The sequence below is a fragment of the Laetiporus sulphureus genome, assembly GCF_001632365.1.
Source record: "Laetiporus sulphureus 93-53 unplaced genomic scaffold LAESUscaffold_26, whole genome shotgun sequence".
Taxonomy (NCBI): Eukaryota; Fungi; Basidiomycota; class Agaricomycetes; order Polyporales; family Laetiporaceae; genus Laetiporus; species Laetiporus sulphureus.
Window position 1 is genome coordinate 395,821 of NW_024468535.1, and position 23,329 is coordinate 419,149.

The 23,329-nt window shown below is 50.7% G+C and overlaps 7 protein-coding genes across 7 annotated transcripts; 2 read left to right on the forward strand and 5 right to left on the reverse strand.

Moving 5' to 3' along the window:
- Positions 1-114: 114 nt before the first annotated feature.
- On the reverse strand, positions 115-1,885 carry LAESUDRAFT_813572 (uncharacterized protein). Its single transcript, XM_040914500.1, has 4 exons — positions 1,533-1,885; positions 1,359-1,473; positions 855-1,302; positions 115-804 (listed from the first exon to the last, which is right to left on the reverse strand). Exons 1-4 carry the CDS (start codon positions 1,592-1,594, stop codon positions 299-301), a joined length of 1,131 nt encoding a protein of 376 aa, XP_040763213.1. The 5' UTR covers positions 1,595-1,885; the 3' UTR covers positions 115-298.
- A 284-nt stretch (positions 1,886-2,169) lies between these two features.
- On the forward strand, positions 2,170-4,666 carry LAESUDRAFT_813573 (uncharacterized protein). The gene is made up of 14 exons (XM_040914501.1): positions 2,170-2,339; positions 2,394-2,546; positions 2,605-2,639; positions 2,701-2,978; positions 3,031-3,142; positions 3,200-3,253; positions 3,308-3,512; positions 3,567-3,657; positions 3,722-3,828; positions 3,882-4,086; positions 4,142-4,280; positions 4,334-4,491; positions 4,554-4,567; positions 4,620-4,666. Exons 1-14 carry the CDS (start codon positions 2,206-2,208, stop codon positions 4,657-4,659), a joined length of 1,725 nt encoding a protein of 574 aa, XP_040763214.1. The 5' UTR covers positions 2,170-2,205; the 3' UTR covers positions 4,660-4,666.
- A 539-nt stretch (positions 4,667-5,205) lies between these two features.
- Positions 5,206-6,845, reverse strand: LAESUDRAFT_760342 (uncharacterized protein; the record flags this gene model as incomplete). Its single annotated transcript, XM_040912721.1, has 6 exons — positions 5,206-5,684; positions 5,737-6,184; positions 6,255-6,296; positions 6,357-6,398; positions 6,457-6,672; positions 6,726-6,845. 6 exons carry the CDS (start codon positions 6,843-6,845, stop codon positions 5,206-5,208), a joined length of 1,347 nt encoding a protein of 448 aa, XP_040763215.1.
- A 927-nt stretch (positions 6,846-7,772) lies between these two features.
- LAESUDRAFT_714984 (uncharacterized protein) lies at positions 7,773-9,262 on the reverse strand (the record flags this gene model as incomplete). Its single annotated transcript, XM_040907103.1, has 3 exons — positions 7,773-8,332; positions 8,388-8,835; positions 8,891-9,262. The coding sequence occupies 3 exons, from the start codon at positions 9,260-9,262 to the stop codon at positions 7,773-7,775; spliced, it is 1,380 nt and encodes a 459-aa protein (XP_040763216.1).
- A 4,026-nt stretch (positions 9,263-13,288) lies between these two features.
- Positions 13,289-15,732, forward strand: LAESUDRAFT_760344 (uncharacterized protein; the record flags this gene model as incomplete). Its single annotated transcript, XM_040912722.1, has 13 exons — positions 13,289-13,422; positions 13,472-13,630; positions 13,683-14,055; positions 14,108-14,234; positions 14,287-14,340; positions 14,397-14,577; positions 14,629-14,719; positions 14,773-14,879; positions 14,928-15,110; positions 15,175-15,332; positions 15,386-15,543; positions 15,599-15,612; positions 15,666-15,732. 13 exons carry the CDS (start codon positions 13,289-13,291, stop codon positions 15,730-15,732), a joined length of 1,806 nt encoding a protein of 601 aa, XP_040763217.1.
- A 1,713-nt stretch (positions 15,733-17,445) lies between these two features.
- LAESUDRAFT_727125 (uncharacterized protein) lies at positions 17,446-19,436 on the reverse strand. Its single transcript, XM_040909167.1, has 6 exons — positions 19,229-19,436; positions 18,966-19,178; positions 18,864-18,905; positions 18,760-18,801; positions 18,258-18,699; positions 17,446-18,208 (listed from the first exon to the last, which is right to left on the reverse strand). Exons 1-6 carry the CDS (start codon positions 19,319-19,321, stop codon positions 17,715-17,717), a joined length of 1,326 nt encoding a protein of 441 aa, XP_040763218.1. The 5' UTR covers positions 19,322-19,436; the 3' UTR covers positions 17,446-17,714.
- Positions 19,437-23,031: 3,595 nt separating this feature from the next.
- On the reverse strand, positions 23,032-23,214 carry LAESUDRAFT_636756 (uncharacterized protein; the record flags this gene model as incomplete). Its single annotated transcript, XM_040903462.1, has 1 exon — positions 23,032-23,214. A coding segment is annotated over one exon (183 nt), but the record flags the coding sequence as incomplete, so codon positions are not given.
- Between the last annotated feature and the right edge of the window lie 115 nt (positions 23,215-23,329).

Consider the following 23,329-nt stretch of genomic DNA (forward strand, 5'->3'; position numbering starts at 1 on the left):
CCGCTAGCGCGATGGGCAGCGCGCGGAGGGACTATCGGAGTCTGAAATGAAATCTGCGCGCTTTGTAGCTGCTCTTTCGAGCGCTCAGCCATCGACATTCAAGCTTGACTCAACGTTCACAAGGCTCGAAATTTCTCACTGGCGTACTGTTGGTGGCTCAAGCTTTGTATAAGACGCATACAAGAATATCTCACGAATTGACTACGGACTGAATGGGCCTTATGCGAAAATGAAAATCAAGAGATTTAGCTATCTACCGGGTCGCTCCAATTTGCGAAGAACATCTCTTGCAGCTACCTCAATCAACATCATATCCGCCGATGACTGGACTCCCTACCAGCTCATTTATCGCACTCTCCAAAAGCACCTTTGACCTGACGAGTGTCACGGGGCGCACGACCATTGTTCCGTCCTCCTCTCGCCTGTCGACCCGTCGCAGACCCAGCTCGTACGGGCAGAGCAAGCGCGCTCCTACTGGCGGGATGGATCCCTTCGTCGCATAATGATCTGTCATGCTCTCTGGGTCGAACGATTCTCCTACGACTGGAACAGTGATCTGGTAATCACTGCTGCTGATATCCTCGCGGATCATCTTCCGAACGCGGAGCGCAGCGCGCACAATGATGCGTACGTTGTCCTCTTCCTTCTCTGGATCATATTCTCCTCGCGCGACGAGGAAAACTGCCGAAATGCAGAATTGTAACTTCTCCGTTAAGTCGTCTTCCCATTGCCGTCCAGTTGCCGGCTGTGGCTCTTGGTACTTGTGCGCCAACATGCGCCATCGTGCTGCGACTCTGTGATTCTCTGAAGCTAGATCTCAGAATTATTTCTTGATAGACTGTCGTATCTCTCACCTGATGATACCATCCGCTCGTAGGTGCGTGCTATCACGCTCGAACCCCAGTGCTCAATATCCCATGCGTCTATAATCCATCCCATGACACGGACTATCGTGACTTGCAGGGCGACCTCGAGGAGAAGTGGGTCCAGCTGATGGTCCGGAAAGGACAACAATGCGTTGAAGACTTTCTGGCCGACAATGCCAAGGGCCGCCTCCGCGATCTGCTCGTTTAGGCCATTCTTCTCGACAGTAGCGAATGACTCCGTGATACTCATGACTGTCTGGAATATCTCTGCGTTGAGATTGCCGAGGGAGCATACGAGATCCTTCTCTGTGACTGTATCCACGGAATCGAGGTAGGTATGCGCTACCTCAAGTTCGATGCGACGCTGCTCTAGCAGCGTATGCATCTCTTCACGCTCTTTCGTCCATTTGCCATTCTTGACGCGGGTTTCTTCGAGCTACGTTCGCCATGGTCAATGTTCTCTTTGCATGGACCACGATCCGAGAAGCGTACCTCTCTTGTCGCTGCTTCGATCCTCTGCTGAGCAGCAGAGAGCTCCTTCTCATACTGCTCTGCTCTGGCTTTCCACGTCTCTCCGTTCGCAATTGCCTGCTTCAGTTCATCTTCTCTGAGCGCTGCGTCGAAGTCTGACTGTTTCTTCTCAACGGTTGTGTGCAGGCTCTCGACTTCGACTTGTTTTTCTGATAATCCTGCGCATCTTTCGGGGCACGCACTGGCATCTTCTCCATGCTGGAACTCGGATGTCTCCTTCACCAGGCGGTGCGGAAATCTCTGACTCTCTTGTTGGTCAATTGGATCGACTTTGTTCTCTCCTCTATGTCTCCGCCATTTGAGCAGCTGGCACAGGAAGCTGTGTTTCTTGCACCGCGGCATGGATGAGATCAGAGGATGCGGTCTCGTGAGTGTGAGGGATGAAGCTTATGAAGCTTAAGTGAAGGTAATATGGGAGGGAAACGGGCGGCGACTGGTGAGGTCACCCGCAGCGATAGTGAGGGTTCGTGAAAATTTCTCCGCGAGACCTCTTGACAGGGCCACAGCCTGAATAGGTCGCATTGACTCGCCGTGGTACCATCAAGGCGCCGATCGGGTTCTGGTTACGATATGATGGCTTCTTTGAGTATATTCGCCTCCGAAGTGGACGCAGACGCCGTCGACCGTCGGAGAAGACATGGCCACCTCGTGGAATACCCAAGCGTTGCTGTTTTTGATGGTTTAGCTGTTGCACGCGGTTGCGCAAATTTTCGCCTTGCTAGCCCGTTATAAGCCGGGGCCTGCTGGTGCAGTGCAAAACCCCATTGTGCTTGCCCTTCGCTCTTCGACACCCCACTTCGTACGAGCAATGCCTCTCACTAAGCCGTACAGCGGTGCCAGCCGCAAGCTTGTGATTGGGATTGACTTCGGTACCACCTACAGTGGTGTCTCATACGCTATCCTTTATAACCGTGAAGTACCAAAGATCTTGAGCGTCACACGGTATGTCCGTTCGTCCTCGCGAGATTGCATTCCGTGCGCTTACCGATCCCTCAGCTACCCTGGCCAAGAGGGCGATAAGCAAGTGGGAGATACCAAGATCCCGACGATCATCTACTACAGTAAGGATGGACAAGTTCGTGCTGTGGGTGCAGAGGCGGAGAATTCGAAGCTGGACGCTGAAGATGAAAACTGGAAACTTGCGAAGTGGTGAGCAGCATTTCATCTTGCACGGTTATGTGTGTTGGTTCATGCTAAGTACCTCTAGGTTCAAGTTGCACCTACGTCCGTCAGACTTGGCAGGTCAAAACGAACAGCTGCCAAAGCTGCCAAAAAAACAAGACCGTCGTACAGGTCATCGCAGACTTCCTCGAGTACCTCTTCACTTGTGCGAAGGACCACATTTCGCAGGCGCATCTAGAAGGCCCGCAGCTTGTGGAATCATCTTCCAACATTGAGTTCGTGCTGGCCCACCCAAATGGCTGGGGAGGTAGCCAACAGTCCTGCATGCGAGAGGCTGCAGTCCTGGCGGGTCTGATCCCGAACAATCAGGAAGGCGAAGAGCGTCTTCATTTCGTCACGGAAGGGGAGGCGAGCCTTCATTACTGCATTGCAAAGGAACTTGCAGCAGACATTATCAAGGTTCGCATCAGTTTGAGTCCGATTCAACCCTACATGTGTTCATTCATCTCAGGCTGGGAAACGCCTGGTCATTGTGGACGCTGGTGGCGGTACAGTAGACATTAGCACGTATGAAATCGTGTCTACTGCTCCGATATCCGCGATCGAGGCCACCGTTGCCGATTGTACGTTGTCGTCATCACTACTACCGTGAATGATCTAATGTCGTTCGATGTTTGCAGGTCTCATGCAAGGCTCTACCTATGTAAACTCCAGAGCCGAGGATTTTTTGCGAAGTGCGTGAACATTGCTTTTTGACCCTGCTGTTGTCCTGATCACTGGCTTCGCAGAGAAGCTGAACGTTGCGTGTCGGGACAAGTCTAAGAAGTCTCGGTTCGGTGATGAGGAGTATCTTGACGTTATGATGGATAAGTTCGAGAGCTACACCAAACCGACGTTCCGGGAGACCACAAAGTCTTCACAGATTGAATTCACTGGTCATCGCGAAGCAGACGAGAAGTACGGCATCAAACGCGGTAGACTGACTTTGATCCAGTACGCTCGTTATCCTGAGTTGTTTTATAATCGGTTCATAACTGAGGACTCCAGATCGGAGATGGCCTCCTTCTTCGATCCATCCATCAAAGCTATCGAGGATGCTATCAAGAAGCAAGTCGCAGGCGCTGGTGGAACCGTCCACGTCCGTGCTTGTTTAACCGTATCGGGTGATATGTCAATGCTGATACTACCATTTATGCTCCCAGATGGTGCTACTCGTCGGGGGCTTTGCCGCCAGCCCATATCTCCGCGCAAAGTTGCAGACGTACTCTCAACGAGAAGGGCTAACTTTAATCTGTCCCGAAAGCCAGCCGTACGTACGCTGCAGATAAAAACTCGCCTACCTTTTTGACGTGTGAACATCAGCGCCAAAGCAGTCGCAGAAGGTGCTCTTTACTTTCACCTTGACGACGTGGTAGCCGCGCGCGTGGCGAAGTTCCACTACGGCTCATCCTGCGCTGTGCCGTGGATCCCATTTTTGCCTGATCACATGATGCGAAGGGCGAAGGTGGGAGTTAATGCCGCGGGGATCCCCCTCGTCCCCGGAGGGTTCTGCATCATCTTGCCAAAGGTATTTGTTAGCGACACCCACAGTCGTTATACTTCTCATGCACTCATACGAATAGGGTGCACTGGTCTCAAAGGATGAAGAATTTGGGGAGACTTTCTCTCGAACCTGGGACCAGTCAAGCGAAGACATATCGTGTGAGGTGATCCGCTACAAGGGCGCCAGGGAGGACCCGTGTTGGATTGACGACGAGCCCAGTAAGCCTATCCTTACGCTGTTCGACGGAATAGCCCGTATTGACAAAGCGCAGAAATGTTCCAAACCTTATGTACCATTCGTGCCGACGCATCCAGCGTGCCGAAGGTGAAGGAGACCGGCAGGTTCGGTCCGTATGAAGTGCAAAACTTTCGTCTCGTCCTCTTGTTCGGCCTGACCGAGCTCAAGGCGCAGTTGGCCTGGAAGGAAGATGTACGTGTTTTGATTGAATACAAGTCGAATGACCGCTTACCGATCATCGCTTGGTATCACAGGGGGGAGAAAAGAGGTACGCGATTGCCACAGTATGGTGTCTACCGTCTCTGACATGGCGATTAAAGGAGCCCCGCCAAGGTCATCTTTGAGGACGATGCGAAGTGAGCAGCGGTGATGAGTGTTTGTTGCAGACGGTTGATTTCTTGAATGTTTACTTTGTCTGTTGAGCCCTTCAACATGCCATTGTTATGATTATCGTCGTATTTTCTGCATTGTGATGAGATACAGCTGTTATGCATGCGTCAGGCTGTGTTACTGGTCGTGCCGAGCCATGTGAGGAACCACTTTTGAATGCTATGCTGTCATGCATTGCATGAGCGATTAAATACTGGACGAGCCCAAATATGAACAGGGAATGGTTACAAAAGATGTTCTACGGCCGATTAATGCCGGTCACTTACATATGTCTGGATTCTCAAGAGAACTCTTGCGCCGAACAACAGTCCCTTACCGGCGGGCGAACACAATATAAGAACACCTACAACAGTCCTGGAATCGCTTTTGCCTGTGAGAAAACGGTATAGGCTCGACAAATTGTAGAAATACACCGGAATGACTTCAACTCTGCGTCGGATAGAAAAAATACGAATAACTTGAGAAATCATATGGACTTGATCGCGCTGAACATGGTATACACTACTCTCTTCGCAGTTATTCACTCAAGGCTAGCTCATTCAGGAGACTAATCAGAACTACCGTCGGCTTCACAAGGACGACCTCCTTGAGAACGCCCGCCGTACCACCTTCCGCCTCCAGTCGTGTGAGGCCAAGTTCATGGGCGCATGCGACACGCTCATTTTCCTTCGTCGCCTTGCCTTTAACAGCGAACGCGTCTTCCATCTCTTCTGGAGAGAACTCGCCGTCGAAGTGGCCCACTGTCACAACGTACTCGCTCTCCGTGATTCTTTCGTTTATACTATGTCGGAGGTTGAGTGCGGACCGTACGATGACGCGTAGACTTTCGGTGGTCTTCTGGGATACCTCACCGCTACCTCCCGCGATGAGAAGGACACTGGATAGATGCTCATGGAGAAACCTTGTTAAGGAATCTTCTTTACTGTCTTCCTCGTTGAGGAGCCGCAGATGTTTTCTGGAGAGCGCTCTCCATCGCCCAGCGACACTTTGACATTCTATGAAAACTCGTGAGAAATAAATTATACGCATTGGATCATGACGTCGCACCTTTAAGGAGCATGTTGTCATAAACAAGGCCGAATAGAGCATCTTCTGGCTTTGTGAGATCCCAACTCGACGCAATCACTTGAACAATAAAGGAAATGATTGCTTGACTGGCGATCTCGACGATGAATATGTCATCTCGATGGCGATGGAACCTGCGTAGAAGCTGCAATATCGGTTTTCCTACGATCCCCTTCACGCGTCCCTCAGCACGCGACAGTGAGCCTACAGGTGGCCCGGCTAAGAAGGAATCGGATATTCCCTTCACAGCCTGAAACATCTCCGCGTTCAAATTGCGGATGCAGCAAACTACGTCGTGTTCGGATGCAGCGCCGGAGGTGTCGAAATATGTCAGTGCAGCCTCCGTCTCCAGTCGACGTGTCTCAGAAAGCTTAATCAACGACTCCCGCTCTTGATTTGCAGCATCGAGCTGACGGCGCAGTTGCTCGATCTGACAATATAAGCGCGAACCATTGCTATAATCTTAAAATACCCATGTGATAGCGTGAATGAGTACCGACCTCTTTCATGGCGGCATTGTATTTGACGCTAACGTGATCCAACTAGAAAAACAGGATAATGTCAGTTTTCTCCGCCGTAGTAGAAGCACTACTCTCACAGACATCTTTCCTGGCGATATCATACTGCAAGTATACCTCGTTGAGCTGCAAGAGATCTTCATGAGCTTGGGTGCAGAACTGTACGTGTAAGACGTTTACGGACCTGCCTCACGGCGACATCTCTCTTTTTCTCGGTATCAGTTGCAACGTCATGCAGCCTGAACGCTTCATCCTTCCAGCGATCTCTGTGCTCTATCGCTTGACGATACTCCTTCTCCGTGCGCCTCCGTTCGTTCTGCTCTCGTATGGCTGCTTCTTGCGCCGCCTGCTCCGCGCGCCGTTTCTCCCTCGTTAACTCGTCTCTCAATCGAGCCAATTCCTTCGATGCACAGGGATCAACCACCGCTCGACATGACATTTTCTATAACTCACTTGTTCAAAACTAGTTTCAGCGCCGCCTTGTCCGTTCCTGAGGCTTGACCTTGGAGGCTGCGCCACATGGGTGTCAGCGAGAGTGATGTCGGTACCCAGCAAGGTGTTTAGCCAAGCCATGTCAGATAGTACCCGTTTACTAGTGAAGCAATCACAACGGACGAGACTGCAGATGGAGGGGATACTCTACGCGAAGCATGAGGGCTGCTCCTGGTTTCATTGATATCAACCTGCCTCCCGCATGGCTACCTCGCCACTTCAAACAGGCAAGCATGCGGATAACACATGGTTCTACAGGTGTATGCGGAGCTTCTCTCATCATTTGCTACAGTGGCAACGCCGGCGAAGCCTATTCAAGGCCCATGAGTCTAGAATTCGGAACTTCGCGCTTTCTCGTTTTTGGTCACACGGACCCATTCGTTTTTGGAGGAAATTCATTGTCATAATTACCATAGAAGGGGACTTCATCGCACCAAAGCGGATTTTGATGGCACATTACGTGGTCAAAAACCAACCCATGTCCCGTGTGCCAGTGACATGCGAACGTGTTCGTCTTCGCGTGCACTGAATAACACTTTTCACAGAATGAGTCTGCACTTCAGAGTGCCTGATGTACGTACTTCATTAGGGCGCAGATTTAGTGAGATCTTAACCAGGTCTCAGAAGGAGGTTGATGAAGGTTCACTGTTACATTTTAGCGAAACCAGACGGTATAGGCGTTATCATCGCCGCCGGCCACAAAGGTGTCTGCGTGACCAGAATAATCTGTGCAATCGATGCTCGACATGCAAGGGAGGAGAAAGCGGCAAACGTCGTCGTCGTCGAGGAAGCTTGTGCGACAAATGGAGGCAGAATATTTGGTCAGCGGTCGATCCTACACGGCGGCCAGATGCGATCTGGTGGAGTAGTAACATTGCGATGCGTCCTGTCGCTTTCCTGCACCATTCCAAACAACGTACAGCCCCGCGATAATGAAGAGCGTCAGTGTTGTACCAAAGTGATCAAACAAGAAAATTGACTCAAGATCACGATCATTCTGACATCACTTTACAAATATCCTTCGGCGACAGCGACTGACTGTGCCACCACCTCCGCGATCTCGTCTTCGGACAAATTCGCTTCGGCCAGTAACTCTTGTATTGTGCGTTTAAGAACGACTTTATGCCTAATGAGAGTCTTCATGCTCAACTGATTCTCTTCTACGTCCGCCGTTGGCTTCTCGACTCGTAGAAGCCCGAGGTCGGAGGGGCAGAACACGGGAGAGCCGGCCTTGTCTGCATCTCCCTTAACATCCGGGTCGAGCGCATCTTCCATGTTGTCCGGAACGAACCGTTCATCTGCGACACCAATCGTAACGACGTAGTCGGTGCCAACGATCTCCTCGCCGATCATCTTGCGCAGTGCCAAGATGGTTCGCACAAGGACACGCAAATTGTCCTGAACGGATGCTATAGCATCTTGAGACCCTTTCGCAAGAGTCAAGACTGCTGCGATGGAAGCAAGCAGACTATGGAAGAACATCTCTTCCCAAGTATGGCCAGTGCGCGATGATTGCGGTTCATACTTGTGGGCGAGTGCGCGCCATCGCCCGGCTACGCTGGGGGTCTCTAGTGGTATCCATCATCAACTCTACGCATATAAGAGTACATCAAGAAGACACACCTGTAATGCGCATTTGACGGTGAGCGAGAGCCATCGTGTCCACATGTAGGAATTCCAAATCCCATGCAGAGGTAAGGCTTGCGGAGAATTCAACTATAGCTGCTTGTACTGCGGTCTCCAAGAAAACGGTGTCTTGCTCATGATCCACAGAAGACATGAGGAGGCGTGCAGTGTGTTGGCCGACCCTTTTGCGAGCTTGATCTAATGTGGCGTCATCCGGCTTCTCCTTATGCGTGGTCTTGAACAGGTCTGCAATAGCTTTCGTAGTCTTGAAAATCTCAGCGTTCAGAGTTTGTACAATTCGAACGACATCGCTCTCCGATGTGGTATCTGCAGTGTTGAAGTAGCTCTGGGCAGCTAAGAGTTCGATGCGCCGAGCCTCCGACAGAGCTTGAATGCGTTCACGTTCCTCTACATATGCTGCATTCTGGCGCTGAGAATTCTGAAGCTGCCGATCCAGAGTTCAAGGGTAAGTTTGAAGTAGTTAAAGCGAAGCTACATACCTCTATGCCCATCGACACGATCTTCTGGTCACGGACAGAGACCTGCTGCTCAAGCTGGCTGAATTTGATCTTCCACTCATTGTTGATCTGATCCATCTCTCCCAATTCTCGGCGTTTTTCCTCTTTGATCTGCTTCTCTGCGTCCGCCAACTGCCTTTGAAGTCGCTTGACGTTGGACCTCAGCCGCTCTACATCGTCTCGTCCCCCTTCCAGCTCATCCTTGGGCTGCAAATTTGAATCGTGGACGTCCGTCGATCCTTGCAAGAGTGTTGCGATTGAGAGCAGGAGGTTCGCGACACCAACGAAGATGTATGCCACCGCTCGAGCGAATAGCCGTGCGATGTCGCATATTATGGCAAGGATGCCTGCCATCTCACCGGTGGTGGTGAATGCCTGGACCAACTATTGAAGTTGACGCGGGGCAACCTGTCAGCGCTGGAGAGATGAGCGCAACTATACGGCGTCTGTGCCATTATGCATGTGACGAACGCGGATAGTATACTACTCGTGTTTCGTTCCGTACTTTTTCCGTCGTACCCACGCCGCGCGTCCTTAATATGTGGCTCATATGGCGTGTACAGGTTGATGTCCATCGTTCACGGTTGACCGTGAGCCTTTTATGATGCCATCTCGTCCACGCAGGAGGCTGGGGGCTGTTCTTCAAGATCTCGCACCCACTGGAAAGTGACCAGGCCACGGAAAGGTTACTTGTCAAAGCGAGTTTTTTCAACTCAGCGACAAGAGCGCGGAGTCGAAGGAAAAGCTAGTGGATCAAGCTGAACTCGAGCATGTCCCAACCCAATCCCTTATGACCGGAATCAGTATTACAGGTGGAAATGGTGGGCCATGCAATGATTGCTAGAAGCACCTTAGTAGCTGAAAAACGGCATGTATGTGCAAGGTCCAGGACCTGAGTGTGAGTGCCACCGCACAGTGCCAGTGGGCGTTGGGTGGCGTTTGTTGCGGAGTCATGGATTTCGGACTCAGCGCTGCCCCACAGTTTTCCAGGACGCGACAGTTCCTCACTGTACATGCACTACGCTCTCGCCCTCGCCCGCCGCTGCACCTCTCACATCAACGAATATACCTCAAAGACCCAGCCGTGGGGCTCTCCACAAGAACGGTTCCTTGTGTCCATCGACTGTTGTTTTCAGCGGCTCCTTCACATCCATCTCAAGTACGAGCTTGGCCTTCACCAACAATATTGTGTGAACAACACATCCCATGCCTGCTTTTCTCCCCTTCCTTGCAGATCTCATCTTGACAGCAGCGAGCACTTAAACTGCTATACGGACGGTTCTCTTCGCTCTTAGGGGTATTCTTTTTTTACACCTTGCAAATATCTGCAGCAGATCGGAGAGTCACGGTATAATCGCTACTGATGATTCCTCTGTTGATGATCCTTTGCATCTCTCTGCAATGCTGTCAAGACCTGCATCTGCTTGCCCTCGGCTTGTGCCATCTGCCGGAGCAGTCAGCAGCACCGTCGAAATGATCGACTGGAGCGACGGGCGCAAGTGCACATTCCACGGCTGACCACTCAGTGATACCGGACTTTCTTACTTATGGTCAACGTCCTCCACTTCCTTGCTACATTTTAGCTCTCACAAATCTCAGTTAAACTTGGTTATCCCAGCACGACACTTTACTGGTCTCACATATCAGCAGCGAATAGCCTCCATAAAGACGCATACGAAGGTTCATCCTCCCTATGCACCAGGACGCGTGCGGTAAGGACTTATGGGCTCGAATTGGCGTTTAGGAGACTGAGAAGCACTGGGTGGATGGCGCAGGCTTGATCGACCCAATGTTCAAGAGGACATTCATTGCAACACCGCTGAAAGACACGCTATTCTCGAGCACTCTGGAATTTTCACGCAGTCAGGTTGTGCATGGCTGATAATGCTGGCTCGCGCGCTGTCTCTCTGGATTTTGGGAGTATCGTTGGGCTTCCTGTAGAAGTGACGTGTTTCCAGCAGGATTCTCAATGAACTACGACCCGCAGGAGACACTTCCACTCGTTCTCGGGCATGCACAAGCTATGGATATTTGGCATTGTTTCAGCCTTTTGTACCAGCTGGAGACAGACGTGTTTTCACCGTTCCGCGCAACACGCTGGCTTCTCGTGCTGAACTTCGACCCTGCTCTCCAGTGTTCAAACTCCGTCTTTGGCCTTCTGCAAGGCTACGTCTCACCGTCGCGTGTCGGGTATGTATCTACTCTCGTCTTCGACCCGTCTCTGCTTTTCAATCTCTGCATGCTGCTTCGCTGTCTCCAACTCTGTCTCGAAGCATTCTACCTGCTTGCTAAGGTCTTTGATGGTCACGTGATCAGCTTGTGAGCCTGCTGTCGCACCGCAGACATGAAGCGATTTGCGCACATGGCAAATGCTTAGCAAATGTTGACAGGTTTTTTGCCTTTGTGATCTCAATTTGCTGTGGTTCCTTCCCACATTCCATATTAAGTATTTGCATATAATATGTTAGAGGCAGAAACTTAAAATCATTTATTTTAAGAAATGACACCATTTTCAAACTCACCAAATACATTTAGAATTTGAGCACTGTTGAATGTAATTGTACATTTTTGAACTCCAAACCATCACATGTATAAAATATCCAGTAGCAGACGAAGGTGTAATTATGCCTACATCCTACTTCCCCACTGAAGTCATTCTAACCAAGATTACTAGAATGAAAGTCATTCACCATAATTACACCTTCATCTGCTACTGGATATTTTATACATGTGATGGTTTGGAGTTCAAAAATGTACGATTACATTCAACAGTGCTCAAATTCTAAATGTATTTGGTGAGTTTGAAAATGGTGTCATTTCTTAAAATAAATGATTTTAAATTTCTGCCTCTAACATATTATATGCAAATACTTAATATGGAATGTGGAAAGGAACCATAGCAAATTGAGATCACAAAGGCAAAAAACCTGTCGACATTTGCTAAGCATTTGCCACATGCGCAAATCACTTCATGTCTGCGGTGTCGGCGAGCACTGCTGGTTGGTCGTCTGGGTGCTGCAAAGTCTCCACAAAACGGCACAGGGTGTCTCTAGAAAGTCCATTCCAAATGCCAAGATTCTGATGAATGTCGTAATTGTGGCCAGCCTCCTGCATGTGAAGCAAAACCCGCGTGCATCGATGGCATCGTCGGCCTCCATGCTCGCATTGACTTGCAGGACCAAATTGTGCAGCATCTTATAGGTTGGCTTGCCCTCCGAGTATTCTTCTGTGCTATGCTCACTGGTGAGTCATGAGTGATTTGCGAACGTCACATTGCACTGTCGTACATAGTCCTTGCACCTATCGCATGTTTCCTATAGAACGTGTGGCAGGCACATGGGCTTGAATTTAAACGAGAATAAGTCTCCCTTCTGCTAAACTCCTGGCGCTTCTCATACGGCGATACTGAGATTATGATACATACGCTTCAGCTACCCCTCCTGTTCATCTGCCATTTGAGCAAAAGGGTGCGACATGCTGACTTCCGTCGTCATGGTCAGAGGCCCCTGCAGCGTTTACCAGGCGTGCAAAAAATGTATGATAAAGTGTGCTGGCACATTGCGGATATGAAAACGATGAGATACATGGTATGCCCTGTACGAGAGCACTCGCTAGCTTTGTGCCCCACCCTACGACACGATGTCTCTTCAGAACTCGTGCCGTGGCACTACTCGCAAGCTTATTGTTGGTATCGATGTGTCTATGGCTCATCCTGTATAAGTACTTTCTCCCTATGTCAATTGGCCGAATAATGCGGATCAACAGATTGTTCAAACATCGAGAATCTTCCCTTCAGCGTTTTACATGATTATGGTTGGCAAAACAAAGAGTACATATCTCGTGAGTCATGCATGTTCTCTATACACCCACGCTGTGTGATAGACCGGCGATGGTTCATCCTCGATTTCTGTTCCATCCCGATGGCGCTTGCAGAGTGTCTAAACCGATAACATGCTTTGTACTACCATCCGGTACAGTACCTTTTAACCCCATAATGTAGGTTGCAAACTCGGCTTGGTATACTGAATTTTCCTCTATAATCAGAATCATTACAAACCAAATTTTCGATGCATCTATTGCCAAAATTGTCTTTACAAATAGGTCCGTGTCTCCTGTGGTGGTTTTGCGGAACACGCAACGGATTACATTCCAAAGTTCTAGCTAGCGCTAGCCGCCTCGCTATGTGCCTGAGAGAGACTCCTCGCCTCGTGTAAAACAGGTGCCCACAGGAACCGCGCTTCGAGCTGATAAGCCCATTCATAGTAACTGAATTGGTTCTTAAAATTGTTGTTGAGACTGTAAGCGCCATGTTACAACAGTGCATAGTTGTTACTGCGCGCGTGCTCCGTGCCCCGGACTCGCAGGCCCACTGTTAGCATTATGACTCTCGACAAGCCATACAATGGACGAAAAGGAAAGCTCGTGCTGGGAATAGACGTTGGAACGACCTACAGCGGCGTCTCGTATTGCATTCTCGACCCGGAACAGATCCCTCAAATTCGCAGCGTTATGCAGTACGCTACCGATGGTTTTATTGGACAATCGTTGCTGATATTGTGTTAGCTATCCTGGACAAGAAGGAGAGAACAAATATAGAGATACAAAGATCCCCACGATCGTGTATTACGACGAAGAAGGAACAGTTCGTGCGGTAGGGGCGGAGGCCAGATTAGACGCCAATCGACTCCAGGCCAAGGATGAAGGCTGGGTGTTGGCCGAATGGTGAATAGGTCCCTTTCTCACCGAGTGGCCTAGGAAAGCTGACAGGACACAGGTTCAAATTACATCTTCGTCCTCGCGACTTGGCGTCGGACGATGAACATCTGCCAACGCTTCCGCCGAATAAGACCGTTATACAGATCCTGGCGGATTTCATGCGATACATATACAAATGCGCCAAAAAGTACATATCCGAGAACCACCCAATGGGACCTCAACTGCTGAAGTCGGAGTCAGATGTCGAGTTCGTTCTGACGCATCCTAATGGATGGGGTGGCAGACAACAAGCAAAGATGCGGCGAGCGGCTGTACTTGCAGGCCTCATTCCAGACTCGGGCGCTGCGAAATCGCGGATCCATTTCGTGACAGAGGGAGAAGCTAGCCTGCACTATTGCATAACTAATGGTCTTCCCGGAAATGTCGTCCAGGTCAGTTTAGCAGTTATTGTAGGACCTTCCGTAGCTCTGAGTGCTTTCACAGACCGGCAACCAATTGATGATCGTCGACGCTGGAGGAGGGACCGTTGATATGAGTACATACAGGATCAATACATACAGGATCACGAGCAAGGTACCAGCTAAGGCCGTTGAGAGCATTGCTCCGGATTGTAAGTCGCGGATCATAATAGTCAGCTGCCAGATGCGACTCATGGATTGTAGGCGTCATGCAGGGCTCGACGTTTGTCAACGCCAGAGCTGAACAATTCCTCAGAGGTGAATCATCACATTTCTGCGCGTCCCGGCATTCTCCTCATCAAGACGTGCCTCAGACAAGCTTGGGAACTCCCCTTTTGGCAACGGCGAAGACATCCACACGATGCTCGAGTATTTCGAGAACTCGACCAAGCCCACGTTCAGGGACTCGACGAAGGCTTCCTATATTAGGTTTGGTCATCCTCGAGATACCGATGAGCAATGTGGTATCAAGAGAGGAGTGTTACCGTTGTCTGGGTAAGACTTTTAGACCTGAGATGTGCTAGCGACCCCTCAACGTGCTCCAAGGTCGGACATGGCTGCTTTCTTCCGGCCTTCCATTAGCGCTATCAAGGATGCAATAAGGAAGCAATCGTCAGGAGCCAGCGGACGAATCAACGTGAGTTACCATCTGGTCATTCTTGCGGAGCTTTTCATACCGAGGTCTTTTAGATGGTGCTATTAGTGGGAGGGTTCGCGGCCAGCCCATACTTGCGTGCCGAACTTCAAAGCTATGCACACCGCTCCGGCCTATCGCTGTTCTCTCCAGAGTGTCAGACGTAGGTATAACAATCATCGCCACAATCCTTTTCTCATGTGTCCCACAGCGCCAAAGCCGTCGCGGAGGGTGCTCTCTCTCATTATCTCGATAGCGTTTTGCCCGCACGTGTGGCTAAGTTCACCTATGGCGTGTCGCGGCATCATGTGTACGACAGATCTTTGAGCTATCCTGAGGAGCGGCTGGATAAGGCTTTCATAAACCTTTCTGGGGATGCAGTCGTTCCCGGTGGGTTTGTGACGATTATACCGCGAATACGCCTTTCTCTTTCTCCGTTCATGTATTCAGTATCAAAGGACAAGCGACGTGGACCAGGGAGCGCTCGTTTCGCAAGAAGTCGAATTTAAGGAAACCTTCGTCACGACCTGGTCCTCTTCAAACACCGAGTTCTCATGTGATGTCATTCGTTACAAGGGGGCTGCCAATAATCCGCATTGGATGGATGAAGAACCGGGTCAGTCCTTGAGCGCAGGTTTCAGCTGATATGAGTAAATGAGACTCTCCCAGATATGTTTGACAAAGTATGCACCATTCGCGCAGATATTTCTCATTTACCGAAAGAGAAGAAGCGAGGTCCACGAGGCGAATATTATGAGCAGAAGCCGGAGATAATCTTCCTTGTCGGCTTAAAAGAGTTGAAGGCACAACTATCATGGATGGAGGGCGTGAGTTTCCTCTTACATGCTTTGTGGGCACCTCATCCTGACGGGTATGTCTTAGGTTCAGGAGAAAAGGTATGCTTTCGTGCGTCTTGCGAAATGCCAAGCGTTGTTTAGTGTTGATATAGAAGTCCGGCTACCCTCATTTACGAGGACGACACCGATAAACTTGCATGGGTCCCCGCGACGTCTTGAATTGCTTTACAATCATCTCTGTGCATGAACTGCTGTGTCCTGTATAGCAAGCACACCGTGTGTGAAACAAGTACGGGAGATGAACAAGTCTTCAGCAAATTTATGGTCACCTTCACGTTCATCTTCTAGGTAAGTGAAGTAACTCTTATCTGTTCGTTCGAGGAGTGAATAGCTATAAGATGCCGCGCCGTCAGCACCAAAGAGTCCACTTTGTGCATAGGCGGAGCGGTGAAGCATGTTGACATCGTGGCTGGCCGGTGCCTGGGCCGCCATTGGCGGTTAACGTTCCACATGTATTCTCTATCTAACCGAGACTTGCGGCTTTGACATGGGACCGATCTGATGAGTGGGCGCAATGTCTCATGAAACATCAGACTCGTCATTGTTGAGGGTAAGGCTGACTTTTCAAAACCTCGGCAAAAAACGGCGAGTGTGTTCGCTCAAGTCGTGAGGTCTCGAGGTCTGGGGGAACTTTGATCTGCTTAAGCCGTGCTTTGCGCGTTGAGATGCCGTACTCTGAGGTTTCCACGGATGAGCTACCTGTGGCATTATATTGTTAGTAACAGCCTATATTATAATAACGGCTATCTTCCATGTACCGAGCGAGCCTAGGACTCCCTAGTCGGTGTGAGCCTAGTCGATGTGAGCGAGCAAGCGTTGACAGGCCCCCACATGGAGTCGCTAGCGGAGATCTCCGTCCTTTGCCCATAGCTTAGTAAGCAACCGCTCACCGGATCCCTTCTGCGTACCAAGGTTGAGTACTGAGTACTGAGCACTGAGTCGTAACATCGGCTCTCACTGGCGTCCACCAACATCCTGCATCGTCACATTCCTCTATGACCTGCTGTTATGACTTCTCCAATAGCCTATTTCATTGAGGAGTCCTCGCTCCTACACGAGCCAGAGCTTTTGCGGCTAGGGAGCCCACCCCAACAGTCCGTGAACGGCTTTTCGTCTTCAAGGTCACCATCTTGAGCACGCAAATGAAACCGTGATGAGATTCAATTGTTCCGTCTCAGCTGGAATTGCGATTTGCTATTCGCCGCACGCCGTGCCTCGTCACATACCGTAAGCCCACGGTGACACCCTCCCCTTTCCTTTGTCTCCTTCAAGAGAAATCCTCGCCTGTCCGTGGATGAACGCATTTCACTCCTCACTCTCTTCTCCCGCATCTGCTATGGATCGCGCGCACTTTTCACCTTTTTACATCGGCACCATGTTCTAACCTGCTGCGGGCATGGTGAGCTATTCGTCATCTCGAAGGTTGCAGCTGACGTAGGAAAGACGCTTGGACACATCCACTGGCTAGACGAATATAACGGCCGCGCTATAGGAGTTTGTGATGGCCATCACAACAGCTCCACCAGGTATTACACGATCGACTCTAGCCAGGTATGTCGCGATCTATTTTTATCCCCGCATAGCACGACTGTCTTTGACGCGTGCCTTCCATTTGTCAATAGTGACATTCAGCACTTCGTCGAGTCTTTTCCGTCGGACGATCCCTATCGCCCCCAACTGCAAGCGGATGGCCACTTATCCAGCTTTTTCACGCGTCGTACCTATCTCGAGCGCAGGAATTTCTCTCCGCTGTCTACGCTCGTCATGCTGACCTCCGTGAGGTCATAAATGGGGGGAGAGTCTGGCCGGTCATACCTATCGCCTCTGATCAAATTATGATATCCACAAAATGCAGCCCGTCTGGGTGAATATGCAGTTTTGAACATTGATGCCCACAGTGTCCTTCAGCCATCATCGGTAAGTGACAACGAAACGTTCCAGGTGCACAAGAAGTAGACATAATATACATGTGTGTGCTCGGTCCTATGGAAGCAGCCAAACTTGTTCTCCGAGAGCAAGCCTGCAGAACTGGAGGAAGGTGGTTTTTAGTTAGAAAGGAGAGTCATATCATGGCGAATTTCTTTGTCGTATATGTACTGACATAATTGCAAGGGAGGCAAACTACGTGCGGACTGAAAAACTCATTGTGAGCCCTCACCGCTATTCAACTGCAGCTCGCTAATAAAGCTGGCCAGAATGACCTTCGGCTTCACTAGGATTACCTCATGAACGCCCTTCGTGTCAGCGTCCTTCTCCATCCGCTTCAAGCCCAGCTCGTACGGACAAAGTACAGGTTCACCCGCTTGCGCCGGTTTGATCTTGTCTGCAAACCCGTCTTCCATCACCGCTGGCGCGAATGTCACATTGGATTTAACGAGAATGATGCTATAGTTGCTCCCCACAGTGCGCTCTCCGATCATGCTGCGGAGCTGGATGGCCATGCGCACGAGTACGCCGAGGCTCTCTTCGACGTGTCCTGGGACGTGGCCGTCGCCTCCGGCGACGATGAGTATCGAAGTCACGTATTTGGTGAGTCGTTGGATATAGTTTGCAGCCCAGTGGTTTTCCTCGGAGGAAGTGGGCTGCAGGTATTTGCGCGTGAGCGCTCGCCACCGTCCTGCGACACTCTGGTTCTCTATGGCTTAAAATGAGTTCTGGCCTATGCTTTGGTCCCGCGGACATACCGAGACGGATCATTCGATTGAAAATCTCATCGAATGGCTTTTTGTCGAGAGTGAGTGGGTCCCATGCTGATATGATTCCCTGAAGGATGAGGACGATCGTCTGCTGCAGGGCAATTTCGAGTATGATTGTGTCATCACGAGGGGACCCGCGGAGAATTTCCACCATTGACGATCCAACACGCCGTACTGCGCGTTCCTCAGCGAGCTGCGATGAACTTTCAGGGCTGCCAGCAGCGAAAGAATCAACGAGCCCCTTCACCACCTGGAATACCTCCGAGTTCAGGGACTTGACAAGCCGGACGATGTCCTGCTCTGAGCACGCATCGGCAGTATTGGAGTATGCAAATCCAGCGTCGGCCTCCATTCGACGTGTCTCCAACAGCTCTTTCATCGATGCGCGCTCTTGCATAGCGGCATCAAATTGCCGGCGAGTTTGATCTAGCTGTCCGTGATGGTCATCGCCGTTTAGCAAGACTTGTGTCTCAGTAAGATGTCTACTAACCTCCATTCTGGTGCTTTCGAGAAGGCGGCATGCACGATCGACCTGTTGGTGAACTACGTTGAGCCTTGAGGCTCGCTCTCGATGTGACTGCCATTGTTACGGACCTCCTGCTTGGACATCTCCACCTTACAACGAAGCCGTTGCACCTGCTCAGGGTGGCATCTATCTCAGACAAGCGTTTACCGCTCAGTAGTGCATTCACGGACCTTCTCATTGGCAATGTTTCTCTCCTTCTGGGCCTCGACGGCTAATTCTTCTAGCCTGGTTGCTTCACTTCTCTGTTCCCCTGCAATCTGTTCCAGTCTTTGCACCTCTCGCTCCAGTGACGAGCTGCGTTCTTTTTCATTCTGGACTTCCTCGCTCAACCGGTTGGCTCGCTCGTTCTCTGCGGCTGCTATCTCTTGAACGCTATCCAGCTCCTTCATCCGCATGATCAGTTTCAGCTCAAGCAGTCTGCTGTTTTTCTCACTTCTCGATAAGGGCAATTCTCGTCATTGTGGCAGGCGTGTTGCGGTCCGACAGCATGTTCCTGGATATCAGGCGGCGCCGATTTCCATTGCATGTTGGCGTGTTGCCAGGGTGAGTAGTACAATGGAATCAAGGGAAAGAGGGGTGTCACCGCCACTCTCTGATATGAAACTGCCAAATGCACGCTGTCAATAAGTGGCCGACAATCAGAAAGCATGAAAACTTGTAGAAGCCCGCACATCGAACATGAGGACAAAGCATGGTGGATTCGGTAGCTTGTTGGAGAATTACGAAGGCTTCCTTCGGGCCGCTGGAGTGACCTCATGACATGATCTTATACCAAGCCATCGGGTGTACAGTAACGTTGAAGCCTGCGAATTTGTGCACACTAACGTTCAGCTTCCACCATGTCAAACGATGTCGTGTTGAAGTAGAGTAAAGCACCGAGGCTTAGACTCTTGTAATGAGGCTCTGATAGGGTCGTCGACTGAGGAGAGTCGCCTAGGGAATGAATAAGGAGATTTGCCGTTTAGCAGAGTGTCCACAGTATAGCCTCAGTCCACGAATACGCGAGTATACCCAGTTCTCAGTATACACGAGACGATTGTCGCCAGACCTTTGAATCGAAAGACAGCCTTTCTTAGACACAATGAGACTTCAAGGGGGGGGAAAACTGCTCCATTAACAGGCGGGAGTGCGCCCTTTATACATGCTGATCCTAAGGAACCTTACGCGACATGCGATGAGACACGACAGAAGTACCCGGTCGCATGACGTGGCTATCGACGGAATTGGAGTGCTACATGCCAAATATGGTTAAACTAACGAAAAAGATGGGGAGCTGTCGTCCTTGGGCATACAGACGTCTTCCCCAAACCATTCCAGCGTACAAGTCGAAGCGCATTGAGTCGGCTAGCTCGGTCGTCACAGGAGATCGTATTTTCGATTCGCAGCCTGCCGCCCTCAAGCGCGCGATCGTCACCGTGAGCCTCACTTTCGCCTTTTTGCGTCCTCACCCGCACGCCAGTCCGGCCCTACGGATGACGCTGGTAGAGTCGAATGTAAAGTAGTGAGCTTGTAGTCCGAATGAAACAGGTCCATAATGAAAACTGATGATTGTACTGCACCGTCACGAATCTCTCCTACAAGAGGGGTAGACTTCAAGTCTTGTCCCCAAGACCGCTCGACGACCAAGGGATATAATAGTTGACAACGAGAACTGCGAGCTCGAGGATGTTCGTATAGAAGTAGAGGTCGCAGTCATCGACGCGCAGATGCAGTGGGGAGAATTGGAGGTCGCCAAGTGTCTCGGTATCGAATGAGTTGAGGAGACTTGCGTCGAGAAGACGTCGAGTGTCAAAATTACATGGTTGAGAGAAGGACGAGAAGGTCTGGTGAGATGCCCTGTAATAGAAAAGCTTCAGTCGACTCGCGGCCACCGCCTCCTTCAATATGGTGCCATCCAACTTCCGCAAACAATAAGATCCGGATGCATAGCGTTCGTGAATAACATACGGGCCAGACCATCACAACGCGCCCTTGTTGCCATGCTGCGCATCCAGCCAGGTCTCGTGAACGAGGACCCAAGTGCCAGGATCGTATATGCCAGAGGATATCGCAGCATCGTGCTTTCGCATGTAGTCGTCGATCGTGCGTTGGCGGCTTTCACGTAGATGGTCAAGAGCTTGCCCGATATGTGCTTCCTTCCGTGTGATCTGCTGGAGGCGCAGGGTAATGAGGTCTTCTGTGCTAGTGACAGTATGCCAGGCTAAAGAAAACCAGGTGCGATCAGCCATATCAAACGGAAAGAGACAATGTTTTCCATAAAGAAGGAAGTAGGGTGTATACCCAGTCGCGCGAGACGCTGTGATACGCATCGACATCAAACCCGCATGAACATATAAGGGCCACTTTGACGCAGCATCTCCACAAGATCGGAGAATCGCTCGTGTAAGTGTTTGACCGTCTCGCTCTGCAATACCGTTGCCTTCCGGATGATACGGCGAGCTCATGATCACCGATACACCATGTTTCTCCAGGATCTCCCTAGCTGCGCCTTTAAACTCTGGGCCGCCGTCGCACACACAGATGGGTATGCAACCAAACTGGCACAGGACGTCCTCCCAGAGAAATTTCGCCCAGTTTCTTGCAGTGTTCTTCGCCACCGCACGTGCCTCCGGCCACCGCGAGACGTCGTCCGATGCATGCAGAAGATACTTCTGCCCTCCATAGCCTTTTGGCATGTGTACTGTGTCCAACACAAAACGGCGCAGGATGCTCGGGGAGATCGTGATTGACAAGGGTGTCTTGTCCCGTTTGCGTGCGCGGTATTGGCAACTATTGCACGATCGCACGAAGAAGGCAATCTGCCTGTACATATTAGGCCAGTAGTACTGCTCAGTGAGCTTCTTATATGTTGGATCGCGCCCACGATGACCACAGTCATTGTGCGCCGCCTTGATAAGATCCATACGCCTAGCCTTGTCGATGATAACCAAGCAAGGGAGTTCGACGCGGTGGGTCTTCCAGAGTCGACCATCGCAAGAGGCAAACCCTTTCGCACGTCGAAGAAAGGATCGTGTAGCATCCGGACTGCGCTGCGCCTGCTGCGGCAGTGAACCGCAATGGAGATATGAAAGGATGTCTGAGAACAGCCCCTCATCATCGTTGTCCTCAATGCGATGTACGTGCGAGGAGCCGTTGAAGGCTTGGAGATGGTCAAATACTGGGCGATGCTGATGGAAGAGGGCCAGGTGGTGCTCGGTTCCTAAACTGACGATGTCAGCAAACTCACGGCAAGACTTACGCGCCACAAACTCGGTCCCAATATATGAAAAATCATCAATGTTCCGAAGGAACGATGAATGAAATGGGGAAGGATTCTCTGCAGGATAGCGACCCGACTGATATCGCGCCTCATGAATGCTCCACCATCGAGGAACGAGGCCAGAGAGGTTTGAATCGATACCAGTATTGCCCATGTCGCCCATCTCCAACAGCCGTTCCCCTTTGAGGGAGTGGAAGGAGCCCATATGCGCTATCCCTTCCATGCAGGAGACCACATGACTCTCTGCAGAAGCCACACAAACGTTGACCCCTGCACCCCAATAGTCTGGATTATCGTCATAGAGAAGCATTAGCCAGAGACGGGCTGTCGTGCCCAGAGAGTGTCCGACCAAGCGGTCCAACTGCTGTTTGCCGTCTGACTCGTCGGAGTCGTTCGGAGATGGTCTGCGACGAGAAAGCCCATCTGCCGCCGCATGCTTATCCGCTGGGATGCTCGAAGGTGAAGAGCTTGCAATATGCAACCCAGCGCGTCATCGGAGCATTGGGAAGGTCAGGCTCATTCAACATCTGTCGCAGATATTTAGCATCAACTTCAAGGTGGAAGAATATGCCCCAAATTCGATGTCTGAGTTGCTTCATAGCTCGGAAGACACCATACAGCTCGAGCTTCGGCTGCGAATAGCGCGATTCGGTGTCATTGAATGTGTACGAGCCATACAGAACAGGATGCTTGTCGCTTTCATTGTACTGGAACAAGATCCAGCCTGCCCCATGAATAGAAGAGTCGACTGCCAAGACGACCAGGCCATGAAGTGACGATCGGGGACCCGGGTGTATCGTGCTAGCGAGCTCATAGTCGACCTTCTTGAGAACAGGTGCTTGGGAGATAAGCTGCTTGAGCTCGTCCATCGCCGCTCGCTGTTCGTTGCTGAAGTGAAAGTCACGTTCTGTGTCATGAAGCAAGCTTGTGAGTGGCTTAGCAATGAGAGAGAAGCCTTTGATCCAACGCCGGGCAACGCCTGCTGTCCCGAGGAATCCGTGAACTTCTGGGATCGATTCGCAATATGGCCAATTCGCGATTTTGTTGACGAGCCCGTGATCGACGTGCCAGCCTTCGATGGAGATGATAGATCCGACGATCCGTAGCTTGGGTGTTGCGAGCACAAGCTTAGTGCCCGATGCGGTGATACCTGTATTGTCCGAGGTGAAAATTTATGAGGGCTGTAGGACACGGAAGTAAAGAGTGACTCAGCCTCGAATGAATAAAGCGAGTGCTGTATAAAATACCTGTAGGACACGGAAGTAAAGAGTGACT